The sequence below is a fragment of the Sinohyriopsis cumingii genome, chromosome 13 (assembly GCF_028554795.1).
Source record: "Sinohyriopsis cumingii isolate HCF-2022 chromosome 13, ASM2855479v2, whole genome shotgun sequence".
Taxonomy (NCBI): domain Eukaryota; kingdom Metazoa; phylum Mollusca; class Bivalvia; order Unionida; family Unionidae; genus Sinohyriopsis; species Sinohyriopsis cumingii.
The window spans coordinates 22,767,320-22,790,134 of NC_142973.1; the positions used below are offsets into that span (position 1 = coordinate 22,767,320).

A 22,815-nucleotide genomic window follows, 5' to 3' on the forward strand; every position below is an offset into this window, starting at 1 on the left:
AGCAGTCTTATATTACTTATATGTTGGATGAATTTAATTACATGCGAGATCTATGCATTTTTCTGAGGTATTCATGTATCGAATTGGTTGAGTTTGTTACCTCCTTGGAGACCAAATTTTAATCAGATTTTAGTGTAACTTTGTAAATAAGTTTATATCATCGTGGTTTACGACTTGTTTTATATTAAGTGAAATCTGTGCATATTAATGGGATCTTTCATCTGATTAACAGAGCTTGTTATCTCTATAGACCTATTGACTATAGACGTACTGACTATATTTCTCAGGTTGATAAAATTTTGTAAATAGGTTTCCACCTTTAAGATTTTTAATGAGTTTGACTGTGTATGTTATGCCTTTAGCTTTGGAAAGAATTTTCGTCAGATTTTAGTCCAGTAACTAAAATCAGCATAATATAAAGTTTGAGAGATAGTTTACGTAGGGTTGTGCACATTCAGCACTAAATAAACATGTTTTGTAAAAATGGCTAGGTCATGATATGCCTGTAACTTATTAAACAGTCATGATTCATTAGCTTTATTCTTCATGCTCATGGAAAAAATATAAACACTGGGCAGTTTTATGCAGTTAATTTTCATGAAGTTTATTAAAAGACAAAGGTAGTCAGAAATAATCACAATTCCACAGATTTTCTTGATTGACTAATAGTAACTTAGGTGACTTTGTGTGTTTGCTAATCCTTGCAGCATTGCTGTGGGATACAGGCTGATTTGCATAGGTAGAATACACAAATGAGACAACACAGACTATTATTTTTTAAGTCAGTAGATTAAGGGTGAAGGACTATTTTTAAAAATAGAATTTGACTTTATGTTTCATTTCTGTTACAAGTTAAATTTAGTTAACAGATTCCGGTTAAATTTTATATTCGTGTTCCTCATAGCCCTAGGTAGAAATATATTGATTTGTATTCCCCATAGTGCAAGGTAAAACCACATTGATACATTCAAGGTCTACTCACAACAATTGTTTTTTTGCATTACATTTCCATACAGTATTTTTTTTTGTATGAAACTACCATATTGTTTGCACTGTAATGTCATCTGTAATACTTTTTGTCTGTCTGCTGCCCTGCACAATAGCTTTGCATAAATGTTAAGTTTAAGGAAGATACAAAGTTATCTACAAATTGGAGCAGATGGACTGCTTGCTTATATTGAAATCATAACTATTTTAGAGTGTTCTGTTGAAATACCTGCCAAAAACATGCATAATTGCTAATCATTTTGTTTACCATTGCTGTGGTAACCATTTTATGTTTATTCTAGAGGGGATGTCTATGAAGAAATGTCCAAGCAAGAGTTGAAGCAGATGACCTCTGGGTTTATTAGATATATAGAAATTCTGAATAAATTGCGGAAAGCTTTACCATCTAGGAAACAGAAGGTAACTTTTTGTGGTGCTTAATTTCTCAAGTTGCATTAAGTCGTTGTTAAATTATTTTTACATGAAAACTGTTGTAATGTCGATATGTGTAAGAATTTAATAGTCCTCATCTTACACTTATAAATGACTGCTCCAGTGGCCCAGTGTTTAGAGCATCCGCCTCGGATGTGGGAGGTTGTGGGTTTTGATCTCCGGAAAAATCATACCAAGACTTTCAAAAATGGTACTAACAGCTGCCTCACTTGGCGCTCAGCATTATTTGGTTAGTGTTAGGACGTTAGGACTGGTCAACCTGGTGTGAGGATAATGTGACTGGGTGGGACATGATGCTACATGTCTGTGGCATGATGCCCCAGTGCTAGACATCACTATAAACTGTCACACTGCAGACATTGTAGCGATATGACTGATTTTTTTTTAAAGCTACGTCAAAAATCCAAATCACACACACACACTTATAAATTATGACTCTATGAAGAAGTACAGAAAGTATCTTGTCTTTGCTATGTAGACCATAGTAAATCAGACTCGGGTATGTTATGTGTAGATTTTGACTTGTAAACCAGTCTCAGGACTGAAAACAAGGGAAGTAACCGTCCTTGATGTCTTGATGCCAAATTAAGTCTCTGTTGCGGAAAACCACTTTTCATCTTGCATGATTTTACTATTTGATTTTTTTTTTTAGAAAAGCAAAATTCATCAACCTTAATTCTTCATAAAATGCTGGCAGAATGGGATGGGTCTCTCTCTCTCTCTCTCAGAAAACAATAATTATATACATTTTAAGCTTTTATTTAGTATGAAAAGAAATGCCAATGATTTGTAACTTCTGGCAGCTAATATTAATATAATAATAATGATACTATTTCATATATTCACAACACTTACAGTAATAGCAACAGGGACACATAATATACATGATGATAAGCAAAAGCTTCAGAACAGAATTTTATCAATAATGGCTGGACCCCCCCCCCCCTTTTTGTAAAAGAAAATTCTCACTATCTGAGCATTGATATTGTGTGGAAATGTATAATAGCAGGAAATAAAATCATAATCATTTACTTTTCTTGCATCTGTAAATAATAGAGTTGTTTATTATTATTATTATTATTATTATTAAGTTTTGATATTTACCACATTAAAAATTATATAAATTTGGCAATATTAAATATAACAAAATGTAATTGCTGGAAATTAAATAATCCAATTATTAAATTAACTGTCACCTTTAGCATAAAATTATTTCTTGAATATTTGCTATATGAAATTGTTTAAAAGTTTTTACAGTTTATATGCATATAGCAGGCAATGAACAAAAATTCTCTAAGAAATTGAGTCTGGAAATATGTAGAAGCTTATGCTTTTTATAAGCCTGCAAATTGTGCAAGCTTGCAGATCCTTTTAAGAAAATCACCAGAAATGGTGCCATGCTTGTGCAAGCTTGCACAAGCTAACAAATATTTATTTGCAAGCTTATTTTGATGATACAAGCTTGCTGCAACCTTGTGGCAAGCTAGCGGAAAGCTAATCACAAGGATGCATTTTGGTTTATGTCTTGCCCTCTGTGGTGTAAAATAAGTCCTGATGTTATATATTGAAGAACATGTTACCTTGGTATAGTTTTTTTTCTTTATTTTTATGTAGCTTTCTGGTGATTCCAGTGTACAGAGTGGAGCAGATGGACATGCAGCCAAAGCCCCAGACCTGCATATAGATAGGTAATCATGCATGGGAATTCTATAATCACTGTGTTAAATTTGTTGTTAGGTATTTCATTGTCCAAGATTTTCTAATTTAAATTTTGATAATTAAAATCTGGCAATTACTAAATCATGTCAATAAATGTAGCTATAATTTTATTTTTAATATATACAAAAATAACTAGATTCAGTTATATAAAAAAGCATGGTAGATATCATGTACATTTGATACAAAGATAAAGAATTGGTTTTCACAATGCAAATTCCTGTAGAATGTATCCATGCCTGGATCACGTAGATGATTGAATTGTGAAAAGTAAATATAGAATTTTAATGATAAATAATTTAATAATAAAGATATTTTAGTGTCAAGAAAAATGAATTACATAAAAGGAAAATTAATCAGATTGATAAGTTTCTGCCAAAGGATAGCAGTAGGCAAATCATGTACTGGTACACCTCTTCATTTGTGACTCAACCGTAAACTGCCATTTGTATTTCAAATAAAAAAGTTCTGGTAACTTAAAGTGTTTTGCATTTATAATTATGAAGTCTAAGGGGAAAGAAAAGAAAGCAGACATACTTGCAAGAGGGAGAGGCTTCATAGAAGACTGATGCTTTTATAACACTTTTTATGCTACTCTGTTTGAATATTGCTGGCAATTTTATTTTCACACAAATTCGGTGAAGAACATTACAGAAAGTGATCTCAGTCTGAAATATATTTAAAAGACAGATTTACATTTATCAATGTTTAGGGAATCATTCAGTCCTTCACCATCACAAAACAATTCCTTGCTAAAATGAGACCACTCCAGTGGCCTAGTGGTTAGATCATCCACCTCAGATGTGGGAGGTCGCAGGTTCAAACCCCAGCCATGTCATAGCAATGATTTTTATAAAAATGGTACTAACAGCTGCCTTGCTAGGTGCTCAGCATTAAGAGGTTAGTGTTAGGACTGTTTGTCCTGGTATCAGGTTAATGTGACTGGGTGGGATATCATGATGCATGTCTGTGGCATGATGCCCCAGTGCTAGACATCACTATAAACTGCCACATTGCAGACATTGCAGTGATATGACTGAAAAGCTATGTTAAAAATCCAAATCACACACCTTACTAAAATTATAATCACAGTAAGATAGAATATAATCACAGTATGATCAATTTATAATCACAGTGTCATAAAATGATAGAGTCATATAGAATCATAACCATAATATGATAGAATTATACGCACAGTATGATAGAATTATAATCACAGTATGACAGAATTATAATCACAGTATTATAATCACAGTATGACAGAATTATAATCACAGTATGATAGTAATCACAGTATGACAGAATTATAATCACAGTATGATAGAATTATAATCACAGTATCATAGAATTATAATCACAGTATGACAGAATTATAATCGTAGTTTGATCGAATTATAATGGCAGTATGAGAAAATGATAATGATAGTATGTTAGAATTATAATCACATTATGACTGAATTGTAATCACAATATATTCAAATTATAATCACAGTATAATAGAATTATAATAACAGTATCAGAGAATTATAATCACAGTATGACATAGTTATTTACACAGTATAATATAATCATAATCACAGTATGACAGAATTGTTATCACCGTGTAATAGAATTATAATCACAATATGTTAATTATAATGACAGTGTAATAGAATTATAATTGCAATATGACAAAACTATAATCACAGTATGATAGAATTATGATGATCTAATTATAATCACTTATGAGAAAATGGTAATTAAATTATGTTAGATTTATAATCACAATATGAAAAAATGATAATGATGGTATGTTAGAATTATAATCAGATTTATTAAAGGAGTATAATCACAGTATGATATAATTCTAATTACAAGGTGTTGGTCATATTTCAGTACCAAAGAAGAGCCTTTGAATCAGTCCTCACCACTACAGAAAATTGCAGAGGCAATGTTAGATTCAAAGTAAGTTTAGTTTTTGTCGTATCTGCACATAACCTTCATTAAATTTCTTAACTTCTTAATCAATTAGGGATATATTGCTTGTTTTTCTTAAAACTCTATATATTATTATTTTTAATTCTACTGGTCATTGATATCCATATTTGCCAACCTATAAACGATACTTTTTTACCAGAAAATTTTAGCTTTGTCTTATACTCAGAATTGACTTGTATTTTGATTAAGTCATCTGAATCGTTTTATCATATGTCAAGTAATTTTTTGTGTGAAAAAAATCTCCAATAAATATGAAAAATGATGTGTAAAAAATATTTCATTTTGGGGAAGAGATCCTGGATTAAAAAGTATGGGACCCCACAGTATGAAGGATTATAAACAATTACATGATCATCAGTATTAAAAATGAATGTACATCAGATGTAATTGTGCTAAAGCAGCATGCACTAGTAATGTACTTTGTTTAAATTTGATTACATGCATGTGCATTAGAATTGACAAATTAGAAGATGAATAACCATGACAAAGTCAGATATTCCATCATATTTTTCTTCTTGCACCTAATGATCAAATAAAAATTATGCCCCATTATGAGAAAGATAGAGAAAGAAATGTCTTGATGATTATAATATGTATGGTTCACTTACCTGGTGACTGTAATCTTACTCTTGTACAAGTGCAGTACTCTGTTCCATTATCAAATAATACTACTGGGTAAGTAATGCCTTCTCGTTTTAGTTACCACTTCCATTGTCCAAGAAAGCACATGTCTTTGTAATAGTATTTACATGCAAATTAAATATTCTACAGTTGTAATCAGGTTTTCCAAGCTAACACCTGTTTGATGTAAAGATTTGGCAGACCAGATGAGATTAGTTGGGCTACCAGTAGGGAAATGAGACTACCCATAGGTTATTATGAATAAGGTACCACATAATGAAAGGAAATGCTGGTTACTCATGTAAATTTCTCAACAAGTGACATCTTTTTAACTTGCCGATATAACTGTTAGCAATTTGAAGTATGAGCAAAGATCAAAAACAATTGCCACCTATATACAAGAAGAATACATGCACTTTAAAAAAAATAATCTTATTTGTCGGGAATATAGAGGTCCTTGTACTTGCAAAGAAAATTAGCATGCGAAGTGGCCATTCTTGGGATTTAACATAAATGGAGTCTATATGGATATAAATATTGTGAATACTTAAACTGAAAGAGTAAGGTATGTATTTTCATAGTTTACACTTACTATATAATTTATCATTCTCTCTTTGATAAAAGCTTCAGCAAAACGGGGTCAATAAAGTATATTTAAAAAAACATCTGTCTTTCATATCGGGCAATGATATTTTATTTTGATCACGAACTGTGCATTTTAGCATTAATGCAATTTTCCTATTGCTGGTAATCTGAAATAGCATACAGTGATACCTTTAATATTTATGAAACTGGAAGTTACTATAGTTTAATTCCACACAGCATCACAAATTTATCTTATCTGTGTCTCTGTAAGTTTTAATGTCAGCATCATTATATGTAGCTAAAAGTACATAATACATTTAAAATACTTCATGTGAAACAAATTAGGTACTTTTAGTTGCATTCAATTATCCTTAACTCAAAGTTTATTGAGTTACAGATAGGATAAAATTTGTGATGCTGCATGGAACAAAGTGATAAAGACAAAGCCAAGTTATTAGTCTGGCCTCGTCTTATATTCAGCATCAACCTATATATAGATAAAGGATGGAAAATTTGCCAAATTTGCTCATTCAACTTATACTCCATATTGACTTATAGCTGGCAAAAGAGCTTTTGAGATGGTCTGTTGTCCACTGTCCAGCATCCACCTGTCAGTTAGAACAATTTTGTTATTACTACTCGACACACTAATTTTAGATTGCAATGAAACTTTACACATCTTATGGTTAGTTGATCCTTAGCTACTTGGAGGACTGTCATAAAAGTTTACACACACATTCATCCTATGGTCTAATTGATCCTGAATTAAAATGGCACTACTCAGACATACAGTATGGTCAAACAAATGTTGTCACTGCTGCTTCTCCTGAAGGGAAGGTTATATTGGAACAGGGTTTTCACCTCTAATGATGTCTTCTTGGTCTTAAATGAAAATGATGCTGATATGATGCTCAGTGTTGCTGCTGATGCCACAGCAGCCATCTTGAACTTGCTTTTGCTAATCCACTTGAATGGAAAGTCATATTGTCATGGTAATTTCACTAAATGACTTCTTATGGTGTTTAGTTGGTCAGAAATGAAAATGATGCCACTCTGTTATATAAAATTGATGACATTGGCCATCATGAAAATCTTGCTATTGCTACTTTTCCCGAATTGAAATTCATATCAGTATGGTGTTTTCATCAGACGACTTCTTTTGATAACTAGTCGCTGTTAAATAAATATCATACCTGTCTGTCATCGTATATGGCCACAATCGAAGCCATCTGGAAAATTTTGCTATTGCTTTTTCTCCACAACACAATGCGGTTTCTACCAAAAGACTCTTTATAATATAAGGTTTTGAATTTAAAAAATGGAGCTGCTGTGTGCCCCATCATTACTACCATGGTAGCCATTTTGAACATCTTGTTATTGACAGTCTGCCTAGATGGGTGGTCATATTGACATATGGTTTTGAGAAATGGACTTCTTTATCATAATTAGTTGGTTCAAAATTAAAATGTGCCTGGTGTGACTTTTTATATGACCACAGTGGCACCCATTTTGAAAATCTTGTTATCACTACTCATGAAGAATAGATGGTCGTATTCACATGGAGTGAATCTGTCTCTCTCTCTCTCTCTCTCTTTCTTTCTTTGTTTATAAAGTTATTAAATATGTTGGAAGGTTCTTGATTAGAGGCAGTGAGCCATATACATTACCCAATCACATCAACATTTTGGAAATCAACTTTTTATTATCTCAGTTTTTGAGACTTTGGCAACACTTCGATATTTCAGGCTGTTTAACTCATTACCCCCCCCCTTAAAATTCTTTTCATTTTCACTTGAACTGTTTCCAGGAGACTTTCATGTAATCTGATGCTTAGGTGTACAAAAGACATTTTCAGTTGGCTTTTTTGGCTCTGTATGGGCAGTAGGGGTGTGAATTTTACCTTTTTTATGCATATTGGACCCCAGATTTTCATTTCCTGGTCCCATTTTACTCCAAAATCTGAAACTTATCGTACTTTTTGCAAACGTTCAGATATGTCCTATTTAAATCTAAAGCCAAAAAGTCTGAAATCTAAACACAAATTCCAGTTCTGAAACCAGTCATATTTGGCCTGAAAATAATGTGGGGGCAGGCATGGATCACATTTTTTTCTAAAAAAATGCAGAAAGAAACAACCCTTATTTGTTGAGTTTGAAGGAAACTATGATCAAAATTGGTGTGTGTGTGTTTTGGATTTTTAACATATCTTTAACAATTTTTCAGTCATATTGCTATGATGTCTGCATTGTGGCAGTTTATAGTGATGTCTACCACTGGGGCATCATGCCACAGACATGTAGCATGATGTCCTACCCAGTCACATTATCCTGACACCAGGCCAACCAGTCCTAACACTAACCTCTTAATGTTGAGCGCCTACCGAGATAGCTGTTACTATGACTTTTATAATTCTTTGGTATGATTTGGCCGGGGTTTGAACCCACGTTCGAAGTGGATGCTCTAACCACTAGTCCACTGGAGTGGTCAAATTGGTAAATTAAACTGTGATTTATTACTATTTTATCATCAAAAACAGTAATTAGTGTCCAGAAATTTGAATCAACATCATGCAATTCTCAGCCTGTTATAAGAAGTCATATATTTTGTTACATTTTCTTTTTGCAAAAATATAGTCAGTACACTGTAAATAAAAACATCTAAAAATGTAAATCTGCTAATCAGTATATTTATTTGAAGAACTTTGATGCACAGTTAATTGATAAGAAATAGAAACTTATCCAATCTTGATTGGACAGGTAACTGTTTAATATGTTAAATAATTTGGGTTTCAAATTAACAGATGTATTAAGCAGTAGAATATTTACCTTGACACAATGATACACCTGTCTACTCTGTTAATTGGTGGGATATCTGATCCTAATTAAGATATTAAAGACTAATTTGTACTCGTAAAATTATATATATTTAAAGTTGAGATTACAAGAGGATAAGCCAAGCCAGGTGTTTGTTGCAACCTATAAACAGCATAATATTTAAAGGCAAGTGCTAGACCAGGTGTTATAGCAAATAGTTGCTGTATAATGGGTGATGATTAAACGTATAGTAATTACCTAACTATAGATATTGTGTTACCAAATGATCATGAAGCTTGACTGAATACAGAAATTAAGCAATTGTCTAATAATAAGAGTCATTTAGTTATATCTGAGTCTGCAACAGATCCACAGAATATAGAATATCTCTCTCTCTCTCACACACACACACATTTCAACACAGATACATGTATGATTAAATTTATTTCCATTAAACAGTGTATTACAGTAAAAACTGTTACAAGTGACCACCTGTCATTTCCGACCACAGTCGTAATGCACGGATCAATTTCATTACATAAATGCTCTGTTATGAGCGATCACCTGCTGAACGCGACCAGTGACCCTGATGTCTTGGCAAAATATGCATTTTGACACTGCTATGAACGACTGCATATTGAAACCACTGACCTTGACTTAATCCTTTGTAAGCACGAGAGCTCAGGATACATGTAGTATGCAAACAAAGTGCACATTAAATAACACTACAGTTGAACAACCATACAGCGAGATAAACACCACTAACCATCATTTAATCCTTTGTGCCAACGAACGCATAAATAGTAAAGATTGTTCTAATAAGGTGAGTTTTTTTTTAAATTGGCTAGCTACCAGTTTTGTGAAATTTACAAGTCCAGCATATGGTGTCATTTGTAAACTGCTGTAGACCAGACTAAAGTACATGTCACTAACCACCATTGTAGTGCTGAAGTCATGTGAATAGCCAGTGAGATTAATAATTTTATCATCAAAGGGAGTAATGATGGACATATGCAGTAAATTTAGGGGTTTGTATTCTTACTTTATCTTTGTGAAAACCCACACAATGCCGGTAGTCCTAATGTCCCAGTGAGAAATCGTTTGAAAGGGTTTCAGTGTAGGGTTGAGTACATCATTTGTCTTTCCAGTTAATCCGTAATGCCTGGGGAGTGAATGAGCTCTTTGTCTTTAATACTAGTTAGCGAGAATCATTTCCAGATTCTTTTTTTTTAAATTTCTTTTGTTAGTGTTTCACTGAGCCACCATCTGTCTACCCTGGTGCAGATGGTTGCAATCTTTGTTTTTTTAGGTATAACACTGATGATTTAAACTTCATCTCAAAATAAATTTATTGTTTCTTGATGAGTTAATTATGTCTTTTGGTTTCATTCATTGGTACATAATATGTATTTATTCCACATTTCCCCCAAACCTGATCAAAACCTGATCAAAACCGAAATACATCTAGGCATTATTATGTCAGCATGAATAACAGTGGCAGAACCTCCGCTGAAAAAAAGATAAAATCTAACACTGGAAGAAAGAATTAATGTAATTGGAAGAAGAGAAAAAGGGGAAACCGCTTGCAAAATAGCAGCCAGGTAAATCGAGTACTTCTCCAACTGCAGACAGTGATAGTGACAATCAGTCATCTGTTGGTGAAATTCTACCTCAGGTTATTTCACATTCTAGTCATAGAACATTTAAAGGAGATTAAAGAACATTCTTTACAACATGGCATTCCCAAATGTTTGCTTCTTTGCTCAGAAATGGAGATACACGTTCAGACCAAACAGCTGTGTAAAAAAATGTCAACAAAGAAATATAATGGATTTCCTAAAGAAAAGTGATTAAGTGCGTTGAATAATATATATACGTCATAGCTAACTGTGCAGCTTTTGTTACATTTGAAACAACTCTAAAATGTATGGCCATGTAAAGTTATCTCATGGATATGATAAATATTACCTTTGTTTATTTCACAAATCACATACATGTACATGTACTAATATATGTACATATTCATGTGATGTTCAAATATAAATTTGATCACGTTGTTTGAAAATGTATATCTTTATTATATAAAGTTATTTTGAGAGGAATGCATGCAATATTTAACAAGATTTATGAATAAGGGATATGATACATGTACAATGAGTATGGATATTTTTTCTTCTTCAACAATGCTAACTATTGACCCTGGAAACCAGTCCATTTTCACACACCTCTTATGAGAGACCACCTCTCTTGAGAGACCGCTTTTGATTGTCAGAAAGGGTGGTCTCTCATAACCGTTTTTACTGTATTGTGAATATTTAAAATTGTGTAAGTTTACCTATGAAACAAATAGAAATTAAAAATAAGTCATTAAGACTAGATTTATTGTAGAGATAGCATAATAATTTCTGCTTATGAATGTTTAATAAAATTAGTGATTAAATGGTAACCTGTCAAAACAGTATTTCATCTCAGTCCCAGACTGAAGTAGTTTAGACAAGTTTCACTTTTAAAAAAACTCTAGTATTTCAATTCTTTCAATTTTCAGTTTTGGTGTGCCCATGTTGGCAAAGCAGCAAGGAATATCTGAGCACACATTTATATCTGCGGATGCAGTTAATTGGTGCATACAGAATATACAAGGTGTCAGAACCATAAAATCTGCTGTCTCACTGTTGCAGGTAAAATTTTATCAATATTTGAACAACCTGAAAATTGGATGCTTCTGAAATATTGGTTAAATGATCAGTATTTAGATGATCTGAGTCATTGTACTGTTGTGTATCATAAGATCATTTTAAAATAACATTTCCAAGAATGTATCATCATGTTCCCAAATTAGCCACACTGTCAGGGTCATGAAATTTATCCACAGTACAAATTTATTTTGATCATGGCTAGTATCATTAGGCCAAATTATTCTGTCATCTACAAAGGAATACTACTGTGTTTCATGTTAATTTTTGTAACCGAAAAAAATAATTACTAATTTCAGTGTACAAAAAATTATATGTAAAATAAATAATTATCATTTGGTGTTACTGACCATGTACAAAAAATAATGGGATTGTACCTGAACAAGCTCTACAGAACACATGTTACTCGACAACCTAACGGTACAAACTACTGGTGCTAGATGCGAGCTTGATATTGAGAAAAAAGAAACAATAATCTGAAGTGAAAAAATCATACAGAGTGACAAAAATACTTCAGATAAACCACCATGACCCATTTTGACATAGGACCCTCTCTATCATACTATATAAGAGATATATAGTAGGATAGAGAGGGTCCTATGTCAGAAGTAAGAATGGGTCATGGGGGTAATCTGAGGTATTTTTGTTACTCAGTATGATTTTTTTCCCTTCAGATTATTGTTTCTTTTTTCTCAATATCAAGCTCGCGTTGAGCACCTGTGGTACAAATGTACAAAGTAAATGTATATTTTCTGTCTCATTCTGCTCTCAACTCAAGAATCTAGTTAAAATTAAAATAAAAGTACTCAGAGACTTTTGTTGTTATTAGATAACTTGAGAGAAAAGAGGATTATGTCTCTGTGTGCAAGCTCATCTGCATTTAGAGCATATGTAGCTGTTGTATAATGTTGGCAAAATGATTATGATAGTATGAACATGTATTAGTTATTTATTGGTAAATTATACACAATGTTATGAGACCACATTGTCAAGAAATTAAGTACACCTTGTCTTTTTACAATAATCTCATTATCAAATTGCAGTAAAAAATAGAGAACTTGAAATCATGTTTTAGTTGATGCATGCGAGCACGCATGCGTGTGAGAGAGTGAGGGAGAAAGATGAAACAAAATTTTGTCAGTGTACATGACCATATTTATTCAGGATGGTTTTTATTTGTAGCTTTTACAAAGAGAAAAAAGTCTGTTACCTGACATTGGTGATAATTGATTATCAATAAACACAGCTGAATCAACAATTCATTCCTGTTTTAGTAACGATGTACATTGTCACAACAACCATATGGCTATGCAGTGTTATTTACACGGTAATTAAACATGCTTAGTGCTTTGGTTATTCCAGTTGAAACCAGATTGAGTGCAAGAAACGACAGAAGAGGTCAAATCAAATCATTTTTGCAAATGTAAATCTTCTTAGTAGCAATTTTATGTCCAATAATTGAATGGATTTGTTTTAAAAAATTCAAAGTGATATGTATGAAAAATTATGATACATTTAAATAATTATTATCTGATAACTGGATTGTGTACAAAAAAATTAAAGGTTACAAAAAAATACATGAAATAGGGTACAATCCATTTTCATTGATTCTTCTTGGGGAAAAAATGATCAATTTGAAATTTTATTAATTTTCTTTAAACAGAATAAATCACAATATAAACAGAGTAAGTTCCAGCATTGCCATAAAGAGAACTCGTATGATATGATTTTATGTGCAGAATTCCTTTTGCTTATAATATGGCTTACTATAAATTTAATAAGAATGTTCATTAGTTTGCTTCTTTTTTTATATTTTCCTTTAATCATAGTTTTAGCTAAAATTAAATTTTTTAGGGTATTATAACTATTTAACAAAGTATCAATTCAAAAATTGAACACACTCAGGAAGTCAGGCTTGAAACAGTTTTTGAATTTTACAGAAATAATTCTGTTAATACAATATTGTTAGCTATTATACTGATGTGTGTCATCTGAGCAATCTCCCATTTTTCTTCATTTTGTTTACAAAGTAAAAATTATCTTCTTTATTTCCATTTTGTGGTGTTCATTGGTACTTATTTCTGATTTCAGTCAATGTTGGATGAATGCTTCATTCGCCATGCATCTGGAAATATTAATCACATGATGATCTATGGATTTTACATGTATCATTTCATCTTCAAGGACAAAAACAAAACAGGTCTGATTATCTGTTGATTGCTCAGTTTTTAAAATATTAAGCTGAGGTGATATCTATACGTAGTTATGAAGTGGGAGTCCCCCATTCTAATTTTCTGTATATTTATTACATACTTTGAGAATGAGTTGAAAAGGTTTGTTTGTTTGCTTTGTGTTTACCTTCACATAAACACATCAAAGGCTATATCTTGCTGAAACAGTTGAAGTTAAGTCCCTTATCAAAGGTGGCAGCTGAACCAGTTTGATATGGGCAGGATTCAAAGCTTGGTGCTACACACATACAAGTCACTGAGCCACGATGGTTGCTTGGGTGTAAGAGATATGGTCAAAGTTGTGAATAGTTTGTCTTGCTGGGTGGGGGTGGGCATCATGATTTGATCTTGTCGGGTATTTAAACCTTGAAATCCATGAAAATTGATATCCTTTTTAAAAAAATAGTCAATTTGCAGTATTTAAAAAAAGGCAAATTGAGTTCAATTTTCATTGTTAGCCTGTCTGTACAAAGTACAGGATAGCTTATGCTTTGACCCTGGTGTCAGTGGTGTTGGCAAATATAAACTGCAAGATGAAGTTTGAAATTTTTATTATGGTTTGTATGATGGGGTTAGGAATTTCATTTTTACCACTTTGAGTTCATTAGTATATGCCTGGCCACATTAATACTTCTTGAACCTATTTCTTTTGTTTGCATAATGTGCCTGACTTTATATAATAATGTTTTCCCCAGTTTTGCTGATGAGGAAGGGGATGCAATTTATGGGAAAAGTTTGTGTTTGAATTTTTGGTTAATGCTTGTATGAAGGAACTGTGCTTTTCATGCTTGTTTTTCTTTGTGCCTGCCCTTTTTAATGATTTGTAAAACCAGTTTTACTCAACGTTTTGTTTAATAGGTTAAAGTTTGCATTTATAATTTACTCTCTCTCTCTCTCACACTGAGGGAACTTGGCATTTAAATTTCACTGATGCGTGATAAAGAGCATGTGCCTGGCCTTATTCAGTACTCCCACAAATATCAAGGTCACATTTATTGAAAGAAGAATGGTTTCGTTACAAGAACTTAAGTTCTTCAACATCTACATTTACCAGACTGTTTGGTTAGCTTGCAACTTGGGATAAGGAAGAACATTTTTTATTTGGGGGCAAAAGGTCAGTAGTCGGTGGTTTTCCCTCAGTCACATTTGTTCTACATCAAAAGCAAACTTTGCGGATGGCTTGCACATGATGTAAGGAAGAAACCTATTGCTTTTGGGGTCAAAAGATCAAGGTTACTGTGACTGAAAGAAGAACTTTTTTCTGTGCAAATAGTTCATTTCTCAATCATGTATCTTCACTGAAGTTTGAAGAATAATTGCACATTGGGTAAGAAAGAATCCTATTGATTTTAGGGTCAAAAGATCAAAGATCAAGGGTCATTAACTGAAGGAAGAATATAGGTTTTTACATAATAAGTTTAGTTTTTAACCACTTACTCGACTAAAGCTTGTGGAGGGCTTGCACTTAAGATATGGAAGAGGCCTATTGATTTCTGCATCAAGAGGTCAGAGGGAGAGGTCATTGTGGCTTAAACAAAAATTGATTTACCAAAATAACTTTCGTTCTATAGTTGGTTTCTTGATAAAACTGTGGATCACTAGGACAATAAAGAAACCTATAGATTTGGGGGTCTGAATGCCAGAGATGAATGTCCTGAAGTAAGAAGAAAATAATTGTTTCTGAATATTAAGTTTAAATTTAGACTTCATATTTTAGCCAAAAGGTCATGTCAAAGTCATTGAGACCCATTGGTCATTATTATCCAGAGTCAGTTGTGCCTACTATGACCTTTTAAACACAAGTCAAACATAATGTGGTGTTCGTGGTAATTTTGCAATTTATTTGAAATTGTTTTATGTTAAAGTTTGTGTCTAACGATTTGTTCATTGCTTGTAGGAAGAAACTGTGGATTTCAATTTTAATTATGTATGTTAAATATTATGTGCCAAACCTTATTTAATTTCTGTTTTTGCCTTGTTTTACAAATTTCATATATTGCAGCTTTGTGGATCAAGTTAGTTAAAGTTTGCATTTAATGTTTGTTATATACAGGCAGCAGGTTAAAATGTGTGTCTAAGGTTTTGCAGGATTGGTTTGATTAGTGTTCTACAGCAGAACAACACTTTGAAAGTTATATCATATCAAAGCAGTAGAGTGAAGTACCTTATCAAAGGACACATCATGACAACTGATTTGTGCTGATCAAGTGGTGGAAGGCAAACCTGCACACATCTGGTCACAAGTCCAATGCCCTAACCACTGAACCATCATTTCATAACCTATGGAAGGAATGTGCTTTAAATTTCACTTGTTTGTTCTGATTGGCATTTTCTGACCCAAGTTGTTTAGTTTTTAATACATTTTTTATTTTTATTAAATTAATTTGAAAAATTTAAGAATACAGTTTTTTTCGTATGTCGTTGCTTTGCGAATAAAAAAATAAATGTGAAAGGGATTTACTGTTAGCCTCATTTGCCTGCCCCTCTGTCCATATTACTGTCCTTCTCTCCAGTGAATTGGGGTATAGTTTTGCATTATTTAGGTCACTTTTCAGGCACTCTCACTTAAAAGGTCTGGTTTTTGGTGCATAGATCCAACTTCAGGAGCTAGACTGTCATCACAAATGTAGGTCACTATGACCTATGTCACTATGACCTACATTTCACACATCACTTGTTTTTTTTTAAATTGGGCATATGGTCATTATGCCTTAACACTTGGAGTGTCATTCATGTGACTTTGTCTTGGGTCCATCATATCTGAGGACTGCATCATCACATCAAAAGTAGATCACTTTTACCAACATTTAGTGAATCACTCACTTTGAGATAAACTTTTAGGCCAGTTTCTCAAGCAATCTTAGAGACAGGATAATGTACCTTTGAGTGGATGCATTGTGTAAAACACCATCATTTGAAAATTAGGTCATTGTAACTTATATTTAATGTTTTACTGACTTTTATGAAAGATGTTTATTTAGAATCAGTGTCTTGTGCACTCTTGAAATTCCAAGTACATGTACATATATGCATCTGTTTATTGATCATAGTGAGGAGTATTCAGGAAAGTCCCCAATTAGAGCGGTTTGTGTATATTACCACGTTCACCTTGTACAATTTGCAGAAATTCTGATACAAAATGCCCCATTAATTGTTCTCTAAAAGTCTAGCTATATGGTAGGCACAGTTTTGTGATGCTAAACCTTCATTATGAAAATAGTTAAGTAGTTGCCTAGCACACTTAGATTTCCTTATGTATATCTGTATTTTTTGGTAATTTTTGTTCATGACTGAAAATTATAATGATTATCTATAAAGAAGATATTACATAGCTAATTTTTGTACGGTGGTATAAATTCTATTTTAAGATATTAATAGTGCATGTAGATTGCATAGGATCTATAAATAGGTGTTTACAATCATTAATAATACTATTAATAATAAACCTGTTTACTAGTTTGGGGTCATTTCTTATTGGATAGATCTGTCAGATTGGAAGAATGAAGTTTCCCATTGGATATGTTGATGAGGTGGGTTGTTTTATGATGTGGGGTATTTCCAAAATTTCATGTAGTTTGTAGGAGAAAATAAGTGAACTGAGTAGCTGATTTCATTTATAATTTGGGTTCTTATTTCATATGTTCTTGTGTTAATGCGAGTCTGCAGATGTATTTAATGTTGTGTTTAGATAATTTGAGAGGAGACATGTGTTAGGACTATTCATTGGAATTACAAAGTGTTCATTTGACTAAAATATTATTCTGAAACTATTGTGAATTATTTAAAGAAGTTCTGGACCATGCCATTGTGATATATCAGGACTGTATGCAGACCAGCACATTTGAAGATCTGAATTTCATTCAGAACACTCAATTCTTTTGGACTTGAACCAAACTTTCTTAGAATTATTTTGGACTCAATTCATAATATTGTTTCTCTTAAATTTTCATTTTGTGACATTGATAATTAAATGATATGTCAAGTTTTCCAAAATCTTGTTAGTTTTGCTTCGTTCTGTTACTTAGTTTATGGCCATAGAGTCATTGCACTTAGAAATCAGAGCAATTTTGTCATCAAATGTTAGTGGAGTTTTGGACCTGTGATAGAACATTTAGGATTATTTGATATTTAATTGACAATACTGTGTCTCTTAAAATTTCACTTTGTAACTTTGAGAAATAAATTGTTTGTTGATTGTACTAAACTTGTTGGTTTTTCTTCTTTCTGTTACATAGTTTGAAACCTAGAGTTGTAACACTGTTTTTAAAAAGATTTGGACAGATTTTTTTGTAGCAAAATTAAAATTTATTAAAATATCTGATAAACATTTGGTAAAATAGTATTTTCTCAACTTTAAATCTACTTTATGCACAAACCTTTTATTGTCCAAAGCTGGCAGTTGTTAAGCTGAGGACATAGTTTAGGTTCAGTATTGATGATTTTGCATGGCTTTGTTCAAACACATACACTGGTGATCTCTCAGAAAAGGTAGACAGACTTGATTGCTTAGGTTGTTAAATATATGAATGGTGCAGTTAAATCCTTGCTTATTATGTTGAATTCTTTGTATTTAGGAGTTAAATGAAGTCTCAGTATACTTGCATATTACTGTATTACAATCTAGATGGCAGTGCTTTTGGCGTGAATTCCCTGTTCCAAAATGAACAATGTGAGGTGGCAATCCTGCCAGTGAAAGAAGACTGGGAGGAGAACATTGGTCCTACTTCCAGCAACACCAGTTCCACTGGAATTAACACACCTCCACCCTCAACCCCAACTGCTGGGTTCTATCTCAGGAGTTCATCAGAGCAGAATGATGCACCAGAGTCCACCCAAGCAGAGAGTTTTGAGGACTGGAGAGTTCAAACTGGACTCCCAGTTGGCTATCAGACCTGGAGGCAACAGTCAGGTGAGAGTTATTCCTCGTTTCATCCCATCATATCTGAGGGCTTCAGACATGCTATGATGGTTATTATTTTTCCCTTCTTAAAAAATGGCAATAAATTCTTATAATTAGGAGGGTTTTACTTTTTTTACCCATGGTTTTATGTAGGAATACTTGTGTCCATCAAATTTGTATAAATGATGCAGATTTGCCATCAAATATGCCACTGTTACTAATAAGAAAACAACTTCTCCAAAGCTGTTGGATAGAATTTAACTAAACTGTATAGAAAGCATCCTGTCATGAGGACCTTTCAAATACTGATGGTGTGCCACAGTCAGATATAGTCACTCTTACTGAAACATTTTTAAATTGGCATCTCAGAAACTGTTAGATTTGACAAAAACACTCTGGTATTAAGAGCTATAAAAATGATGTTTGTTTTACCATCAGATATGGCTGCTTTTAGTAAAACTGGAAATTCATGTAAATGATTTCTGATAAAACAACTGCAGAATTTGACCAAATCTTTGGAAAGCATTCTGGCATGATGGGGTTTTAAATTTATACAACTGATGTCAAAATGTCATCAAATACCGTATTTACCGTATATGTTGGGACACCATAAATTAATTTTAAAAGTAATTTTTTTGTGCACTGTATGTTCAGGGACACATCATTTTTTTCGAGTCATAAGTTGTGGGACACCTTTTAAATCATTCGAAAATTACATGTCGGAAATTGCAATCCAACAGAAATTTTATTTTTTAAATATAAAATTGTACTGTAAAATGCATCCCAGCTTGAAGACCTCTCTGATTAATACAAATTATGCCATTCTGCCATCTAAAATGGCTACAGTTACTAAAAATACATTGCAATAAAGTATCCTGATGTATGGGGCATTTAAAAAAAATTAGTATTGGACATATGAAGCTGATGTAGGATCAAATATGGCTAAAGATGTAGAAACTTAAGAAACTTTGAAGCAGTTGTTTTCATAACATGTACAGTCAACATCAGTGAAATAATTTGAACAGAAAGCATCCTATTGACCAAAATTTTTTTTTATTTGGGCCTCTTATTGATCGGATTGCCATGTAACGTCATGGTCATCACCTGAAGATGCACATATCGATAATCACTAGATGAGCAATTTTAAGAGATGGCTCTTTTTGATTTGTAGCTGAATGCAGTGAACAATGTTAACTTGCAAATTAGGGGGCCCCTAGTGGCCGAGTGGTCTAAAGCACTCTCCATTACAGATCACTGCCATCTCACCTCTGTCTACGCTGGTTCGAGTCTCGGATTCAGCTAATGTGGTTATGTGAGAAAGCTTGCCAGTAATTTCTCGTGGGTTGGTGGTTCTTTCCAGGGTTTTCCCGGGTTCTTCCTCCACTATTAATACTGGCCATGTATAGCCTATCTTGTGCTGAAAAATGTTGTTAAACCCTACAACAACAACAACAACAAATGACGTTTCTGTGATTTTTCTTAAAAAGTTAATGCCCTTTTTAGACTAACTGTTGAATGTAGTGTATGACAGATCCTTGCGAATGCAGCTAATGTTAGATTTCAGCAGATCATCATAAAACTTAAAATATTTTGGTGTCATGAAATGTGGGAAATGGGCATCATCTGAAAATTCAGATACTGACAATTCACTGTACTACTGCAATTTTTACTGGAGTTACTGACCTTATTTTTTACTGGAGTTACTGACCTTATTTTTTACTGGAGTTACTGACCTTATTTTTTACTGGAGTTACTGACCTTATTTACCTGGATCCTGATGTAGTTCATGTCAAAATCCTGTGAATGTAAGTATGCTGATAGGAAGGGATATTGTTCACCCTTCCTCAAGTGGAAGTTTGTTATTTTTTGACATGTGAACTTTCTATCATAAGCTTTATATGTTGTTTGAAGATTTTTGTTAAAGTATTGTTATATGAACGTAGTCTTACAGATGCGTCACATTTTACAACAATGGTTGACATATGCAAACACTTAAGAGGAAATAGGTAAGTCTGATTATCAACCAGTTTATTAATCTAAGTAAAAAAATATAGCAAGATTTTGTGGAAATTTGATTTTTTTAATAATGTGTACGTAAGGGCAGTTTTACTGGAAGATTTCTTATATGTTTACACAATGAATTACTGAAAATAATTCAGATGGGAATTATTGGTAACATGATGAGATAATGGTTGTCACGGGTAAGCATGTTCTGCCTGGAACTACTTAAAATGTGTGAGCTATGTATTTATGCATGTTGCTTGCTGTCATAGTTAAACTTTATTATATCATTTCATATCATGTTGTATTAATTATGACATTATCTTTCATAAATATTTTTTTCTATTTATAATTGGTGCAGTATATTTATGTGCACAATGTGGAAAGAGTTTCCACAACTTTATTTTTCTTGCCAGTAAAGCACATACATAAAAATAAATGTTTCTCAGAAGGAAATCAAGCCCTCCAGCTAACAGACAGCCACATCTTTGAGTTTATTTTAGCAACCAAAATGCTAAATTTTCATCTGCATGCCACGATGGAAGTCAGATGAGAGTGGTCTTCACTTAGAGAGAGAGGGCTGGTGCCCGAATTCTGAATGTTGTCAGCTATTACTCTTGTTTGGAAGCATGCTCTTCATTCTCTCACTTAAGGTAAGTATACTCTAGCTTTTTTTCCCCAGCTTTTACTGTCTTTATTGATATTCCGCACGTTAGCCAGTACTACATTTTGACAGCAGACACCAACCAACCAGCTGCAGACTACACCAGCTCCAGCACTGTTTAGACGAGGCATGGGCAACTTGCTTCAGGGCACAGGCCAGATAAGTAATTTTAAGACCACACTATGTGATGTAAATTAATGGATAAAATGAGGTCATGGGCCATATCCAGCCAGTGGGATGCTTTTTCCCACCCCTAGTCTAGACCTATGCCTTTGACTTCCAGGACTGAGTACAATGATCTGGTTTCCCAGTCCAAGCTTCAAGACACATATCTGGCACTCAGTCAGTTCCAGCACAATACAAAAGCTCACCTTGACCATTCATGGACATTCCTTCACCTCATGTAGATTGGTGCTCTTTATGATGATCATTCCCTCAATAGCCAGTACTGGACTTAGGCACCAGAAATCAGCCAGTGCTGGACTACATTACCAGTTATAGCACAGCTTCAACCAATTCCATCTACCATCAGGACCAGGTATGGTAACCAGTCTTCCTGGTAATCCCAGGCCCAATGTCAAAACACAACATCAGATGCCTGATCATGGTTTGTCAAGTCCCAACTCTTGTCACAGATGTCTAGCATAGCAAACACAAATTTGTTGAAACTTTCTTCCACACTGACCAGTGCTGGACTCATCGTGATATAATAGGCATGTACCAGACTGTTCCATCAGCACTCTGTAACAGCCAGCACCAGCTATGGCATCTCTCTGTCCCAAGACACATGATACCCACCTTAAACCCATTTTGATGACAGCCAAATGAATGCCAGGAGATCACCATGTTCTAGCACTGATAAACTACCAGCTTTGTTCATCATCCCTCTTTTGCCACTTCAGTCATTGCTACATTCACATGAGGTTTCCTTAATGGTCTACTGATACATATTTGAAAAGACACACTTAGAAGTACCATTTTTCATCCTCAGTCCAATGTTGTCCAGAGAAGACCCAGTCTACCATGCATCATCTGAAATATTCTTCCAGCTTTTATACCCTCCGTGTTCCATCATTGTCTTCTTACAGAAGTCGCACTTGTGTCAGTCTCATAAAAACCTTAAAGTCCACCAATTTCAGAACAGCTTGTACATTCTGGTGGAGTCACTGACCTT

At 33.4% G+C, this 22,815-nt stretch overlaps 1 protein-coding gene across 3 annotated transcripts in view; it reads left to right on the forward strand.

The window, feature by feature from the left end:
* Positions 1-22,815, forward strand: part of LOC149785046 (GATOR complex protein Iml1-like) — a 219,312-nt gene that overhangs the window by 162,558 nt on the left and 33,939 nt on the right. For all 3 annotated transcript variants that reach the window (XM_089978764.1, XM_089978765.1, XM_089978767.1), the window contains 6 exons: positions 1,290-1,407; positions 3,055-3,128; positions 5,032-5,100; positions 11,698-11,830; positions 13,937-14,045; positions 18,701-18,985. In XM_089978764.1, coding sequence (XP_089834890.1) covers positions 1,290-1,407; positions 3,055-3,128; positions 5,032-5,100; positions 11,698-11,830; positions 13,937-14,045; positions 18,701-18,985 — 788 coding nt within the window. The remainder of the gene's footprint in view (positions 1-1,289; positions 1,408-3,054; positions 3,129-5,031; positions 5,101-11,697; positions 11,831-13,936; positions 14,046-18,700; positions 18,986-22,815) is intronic.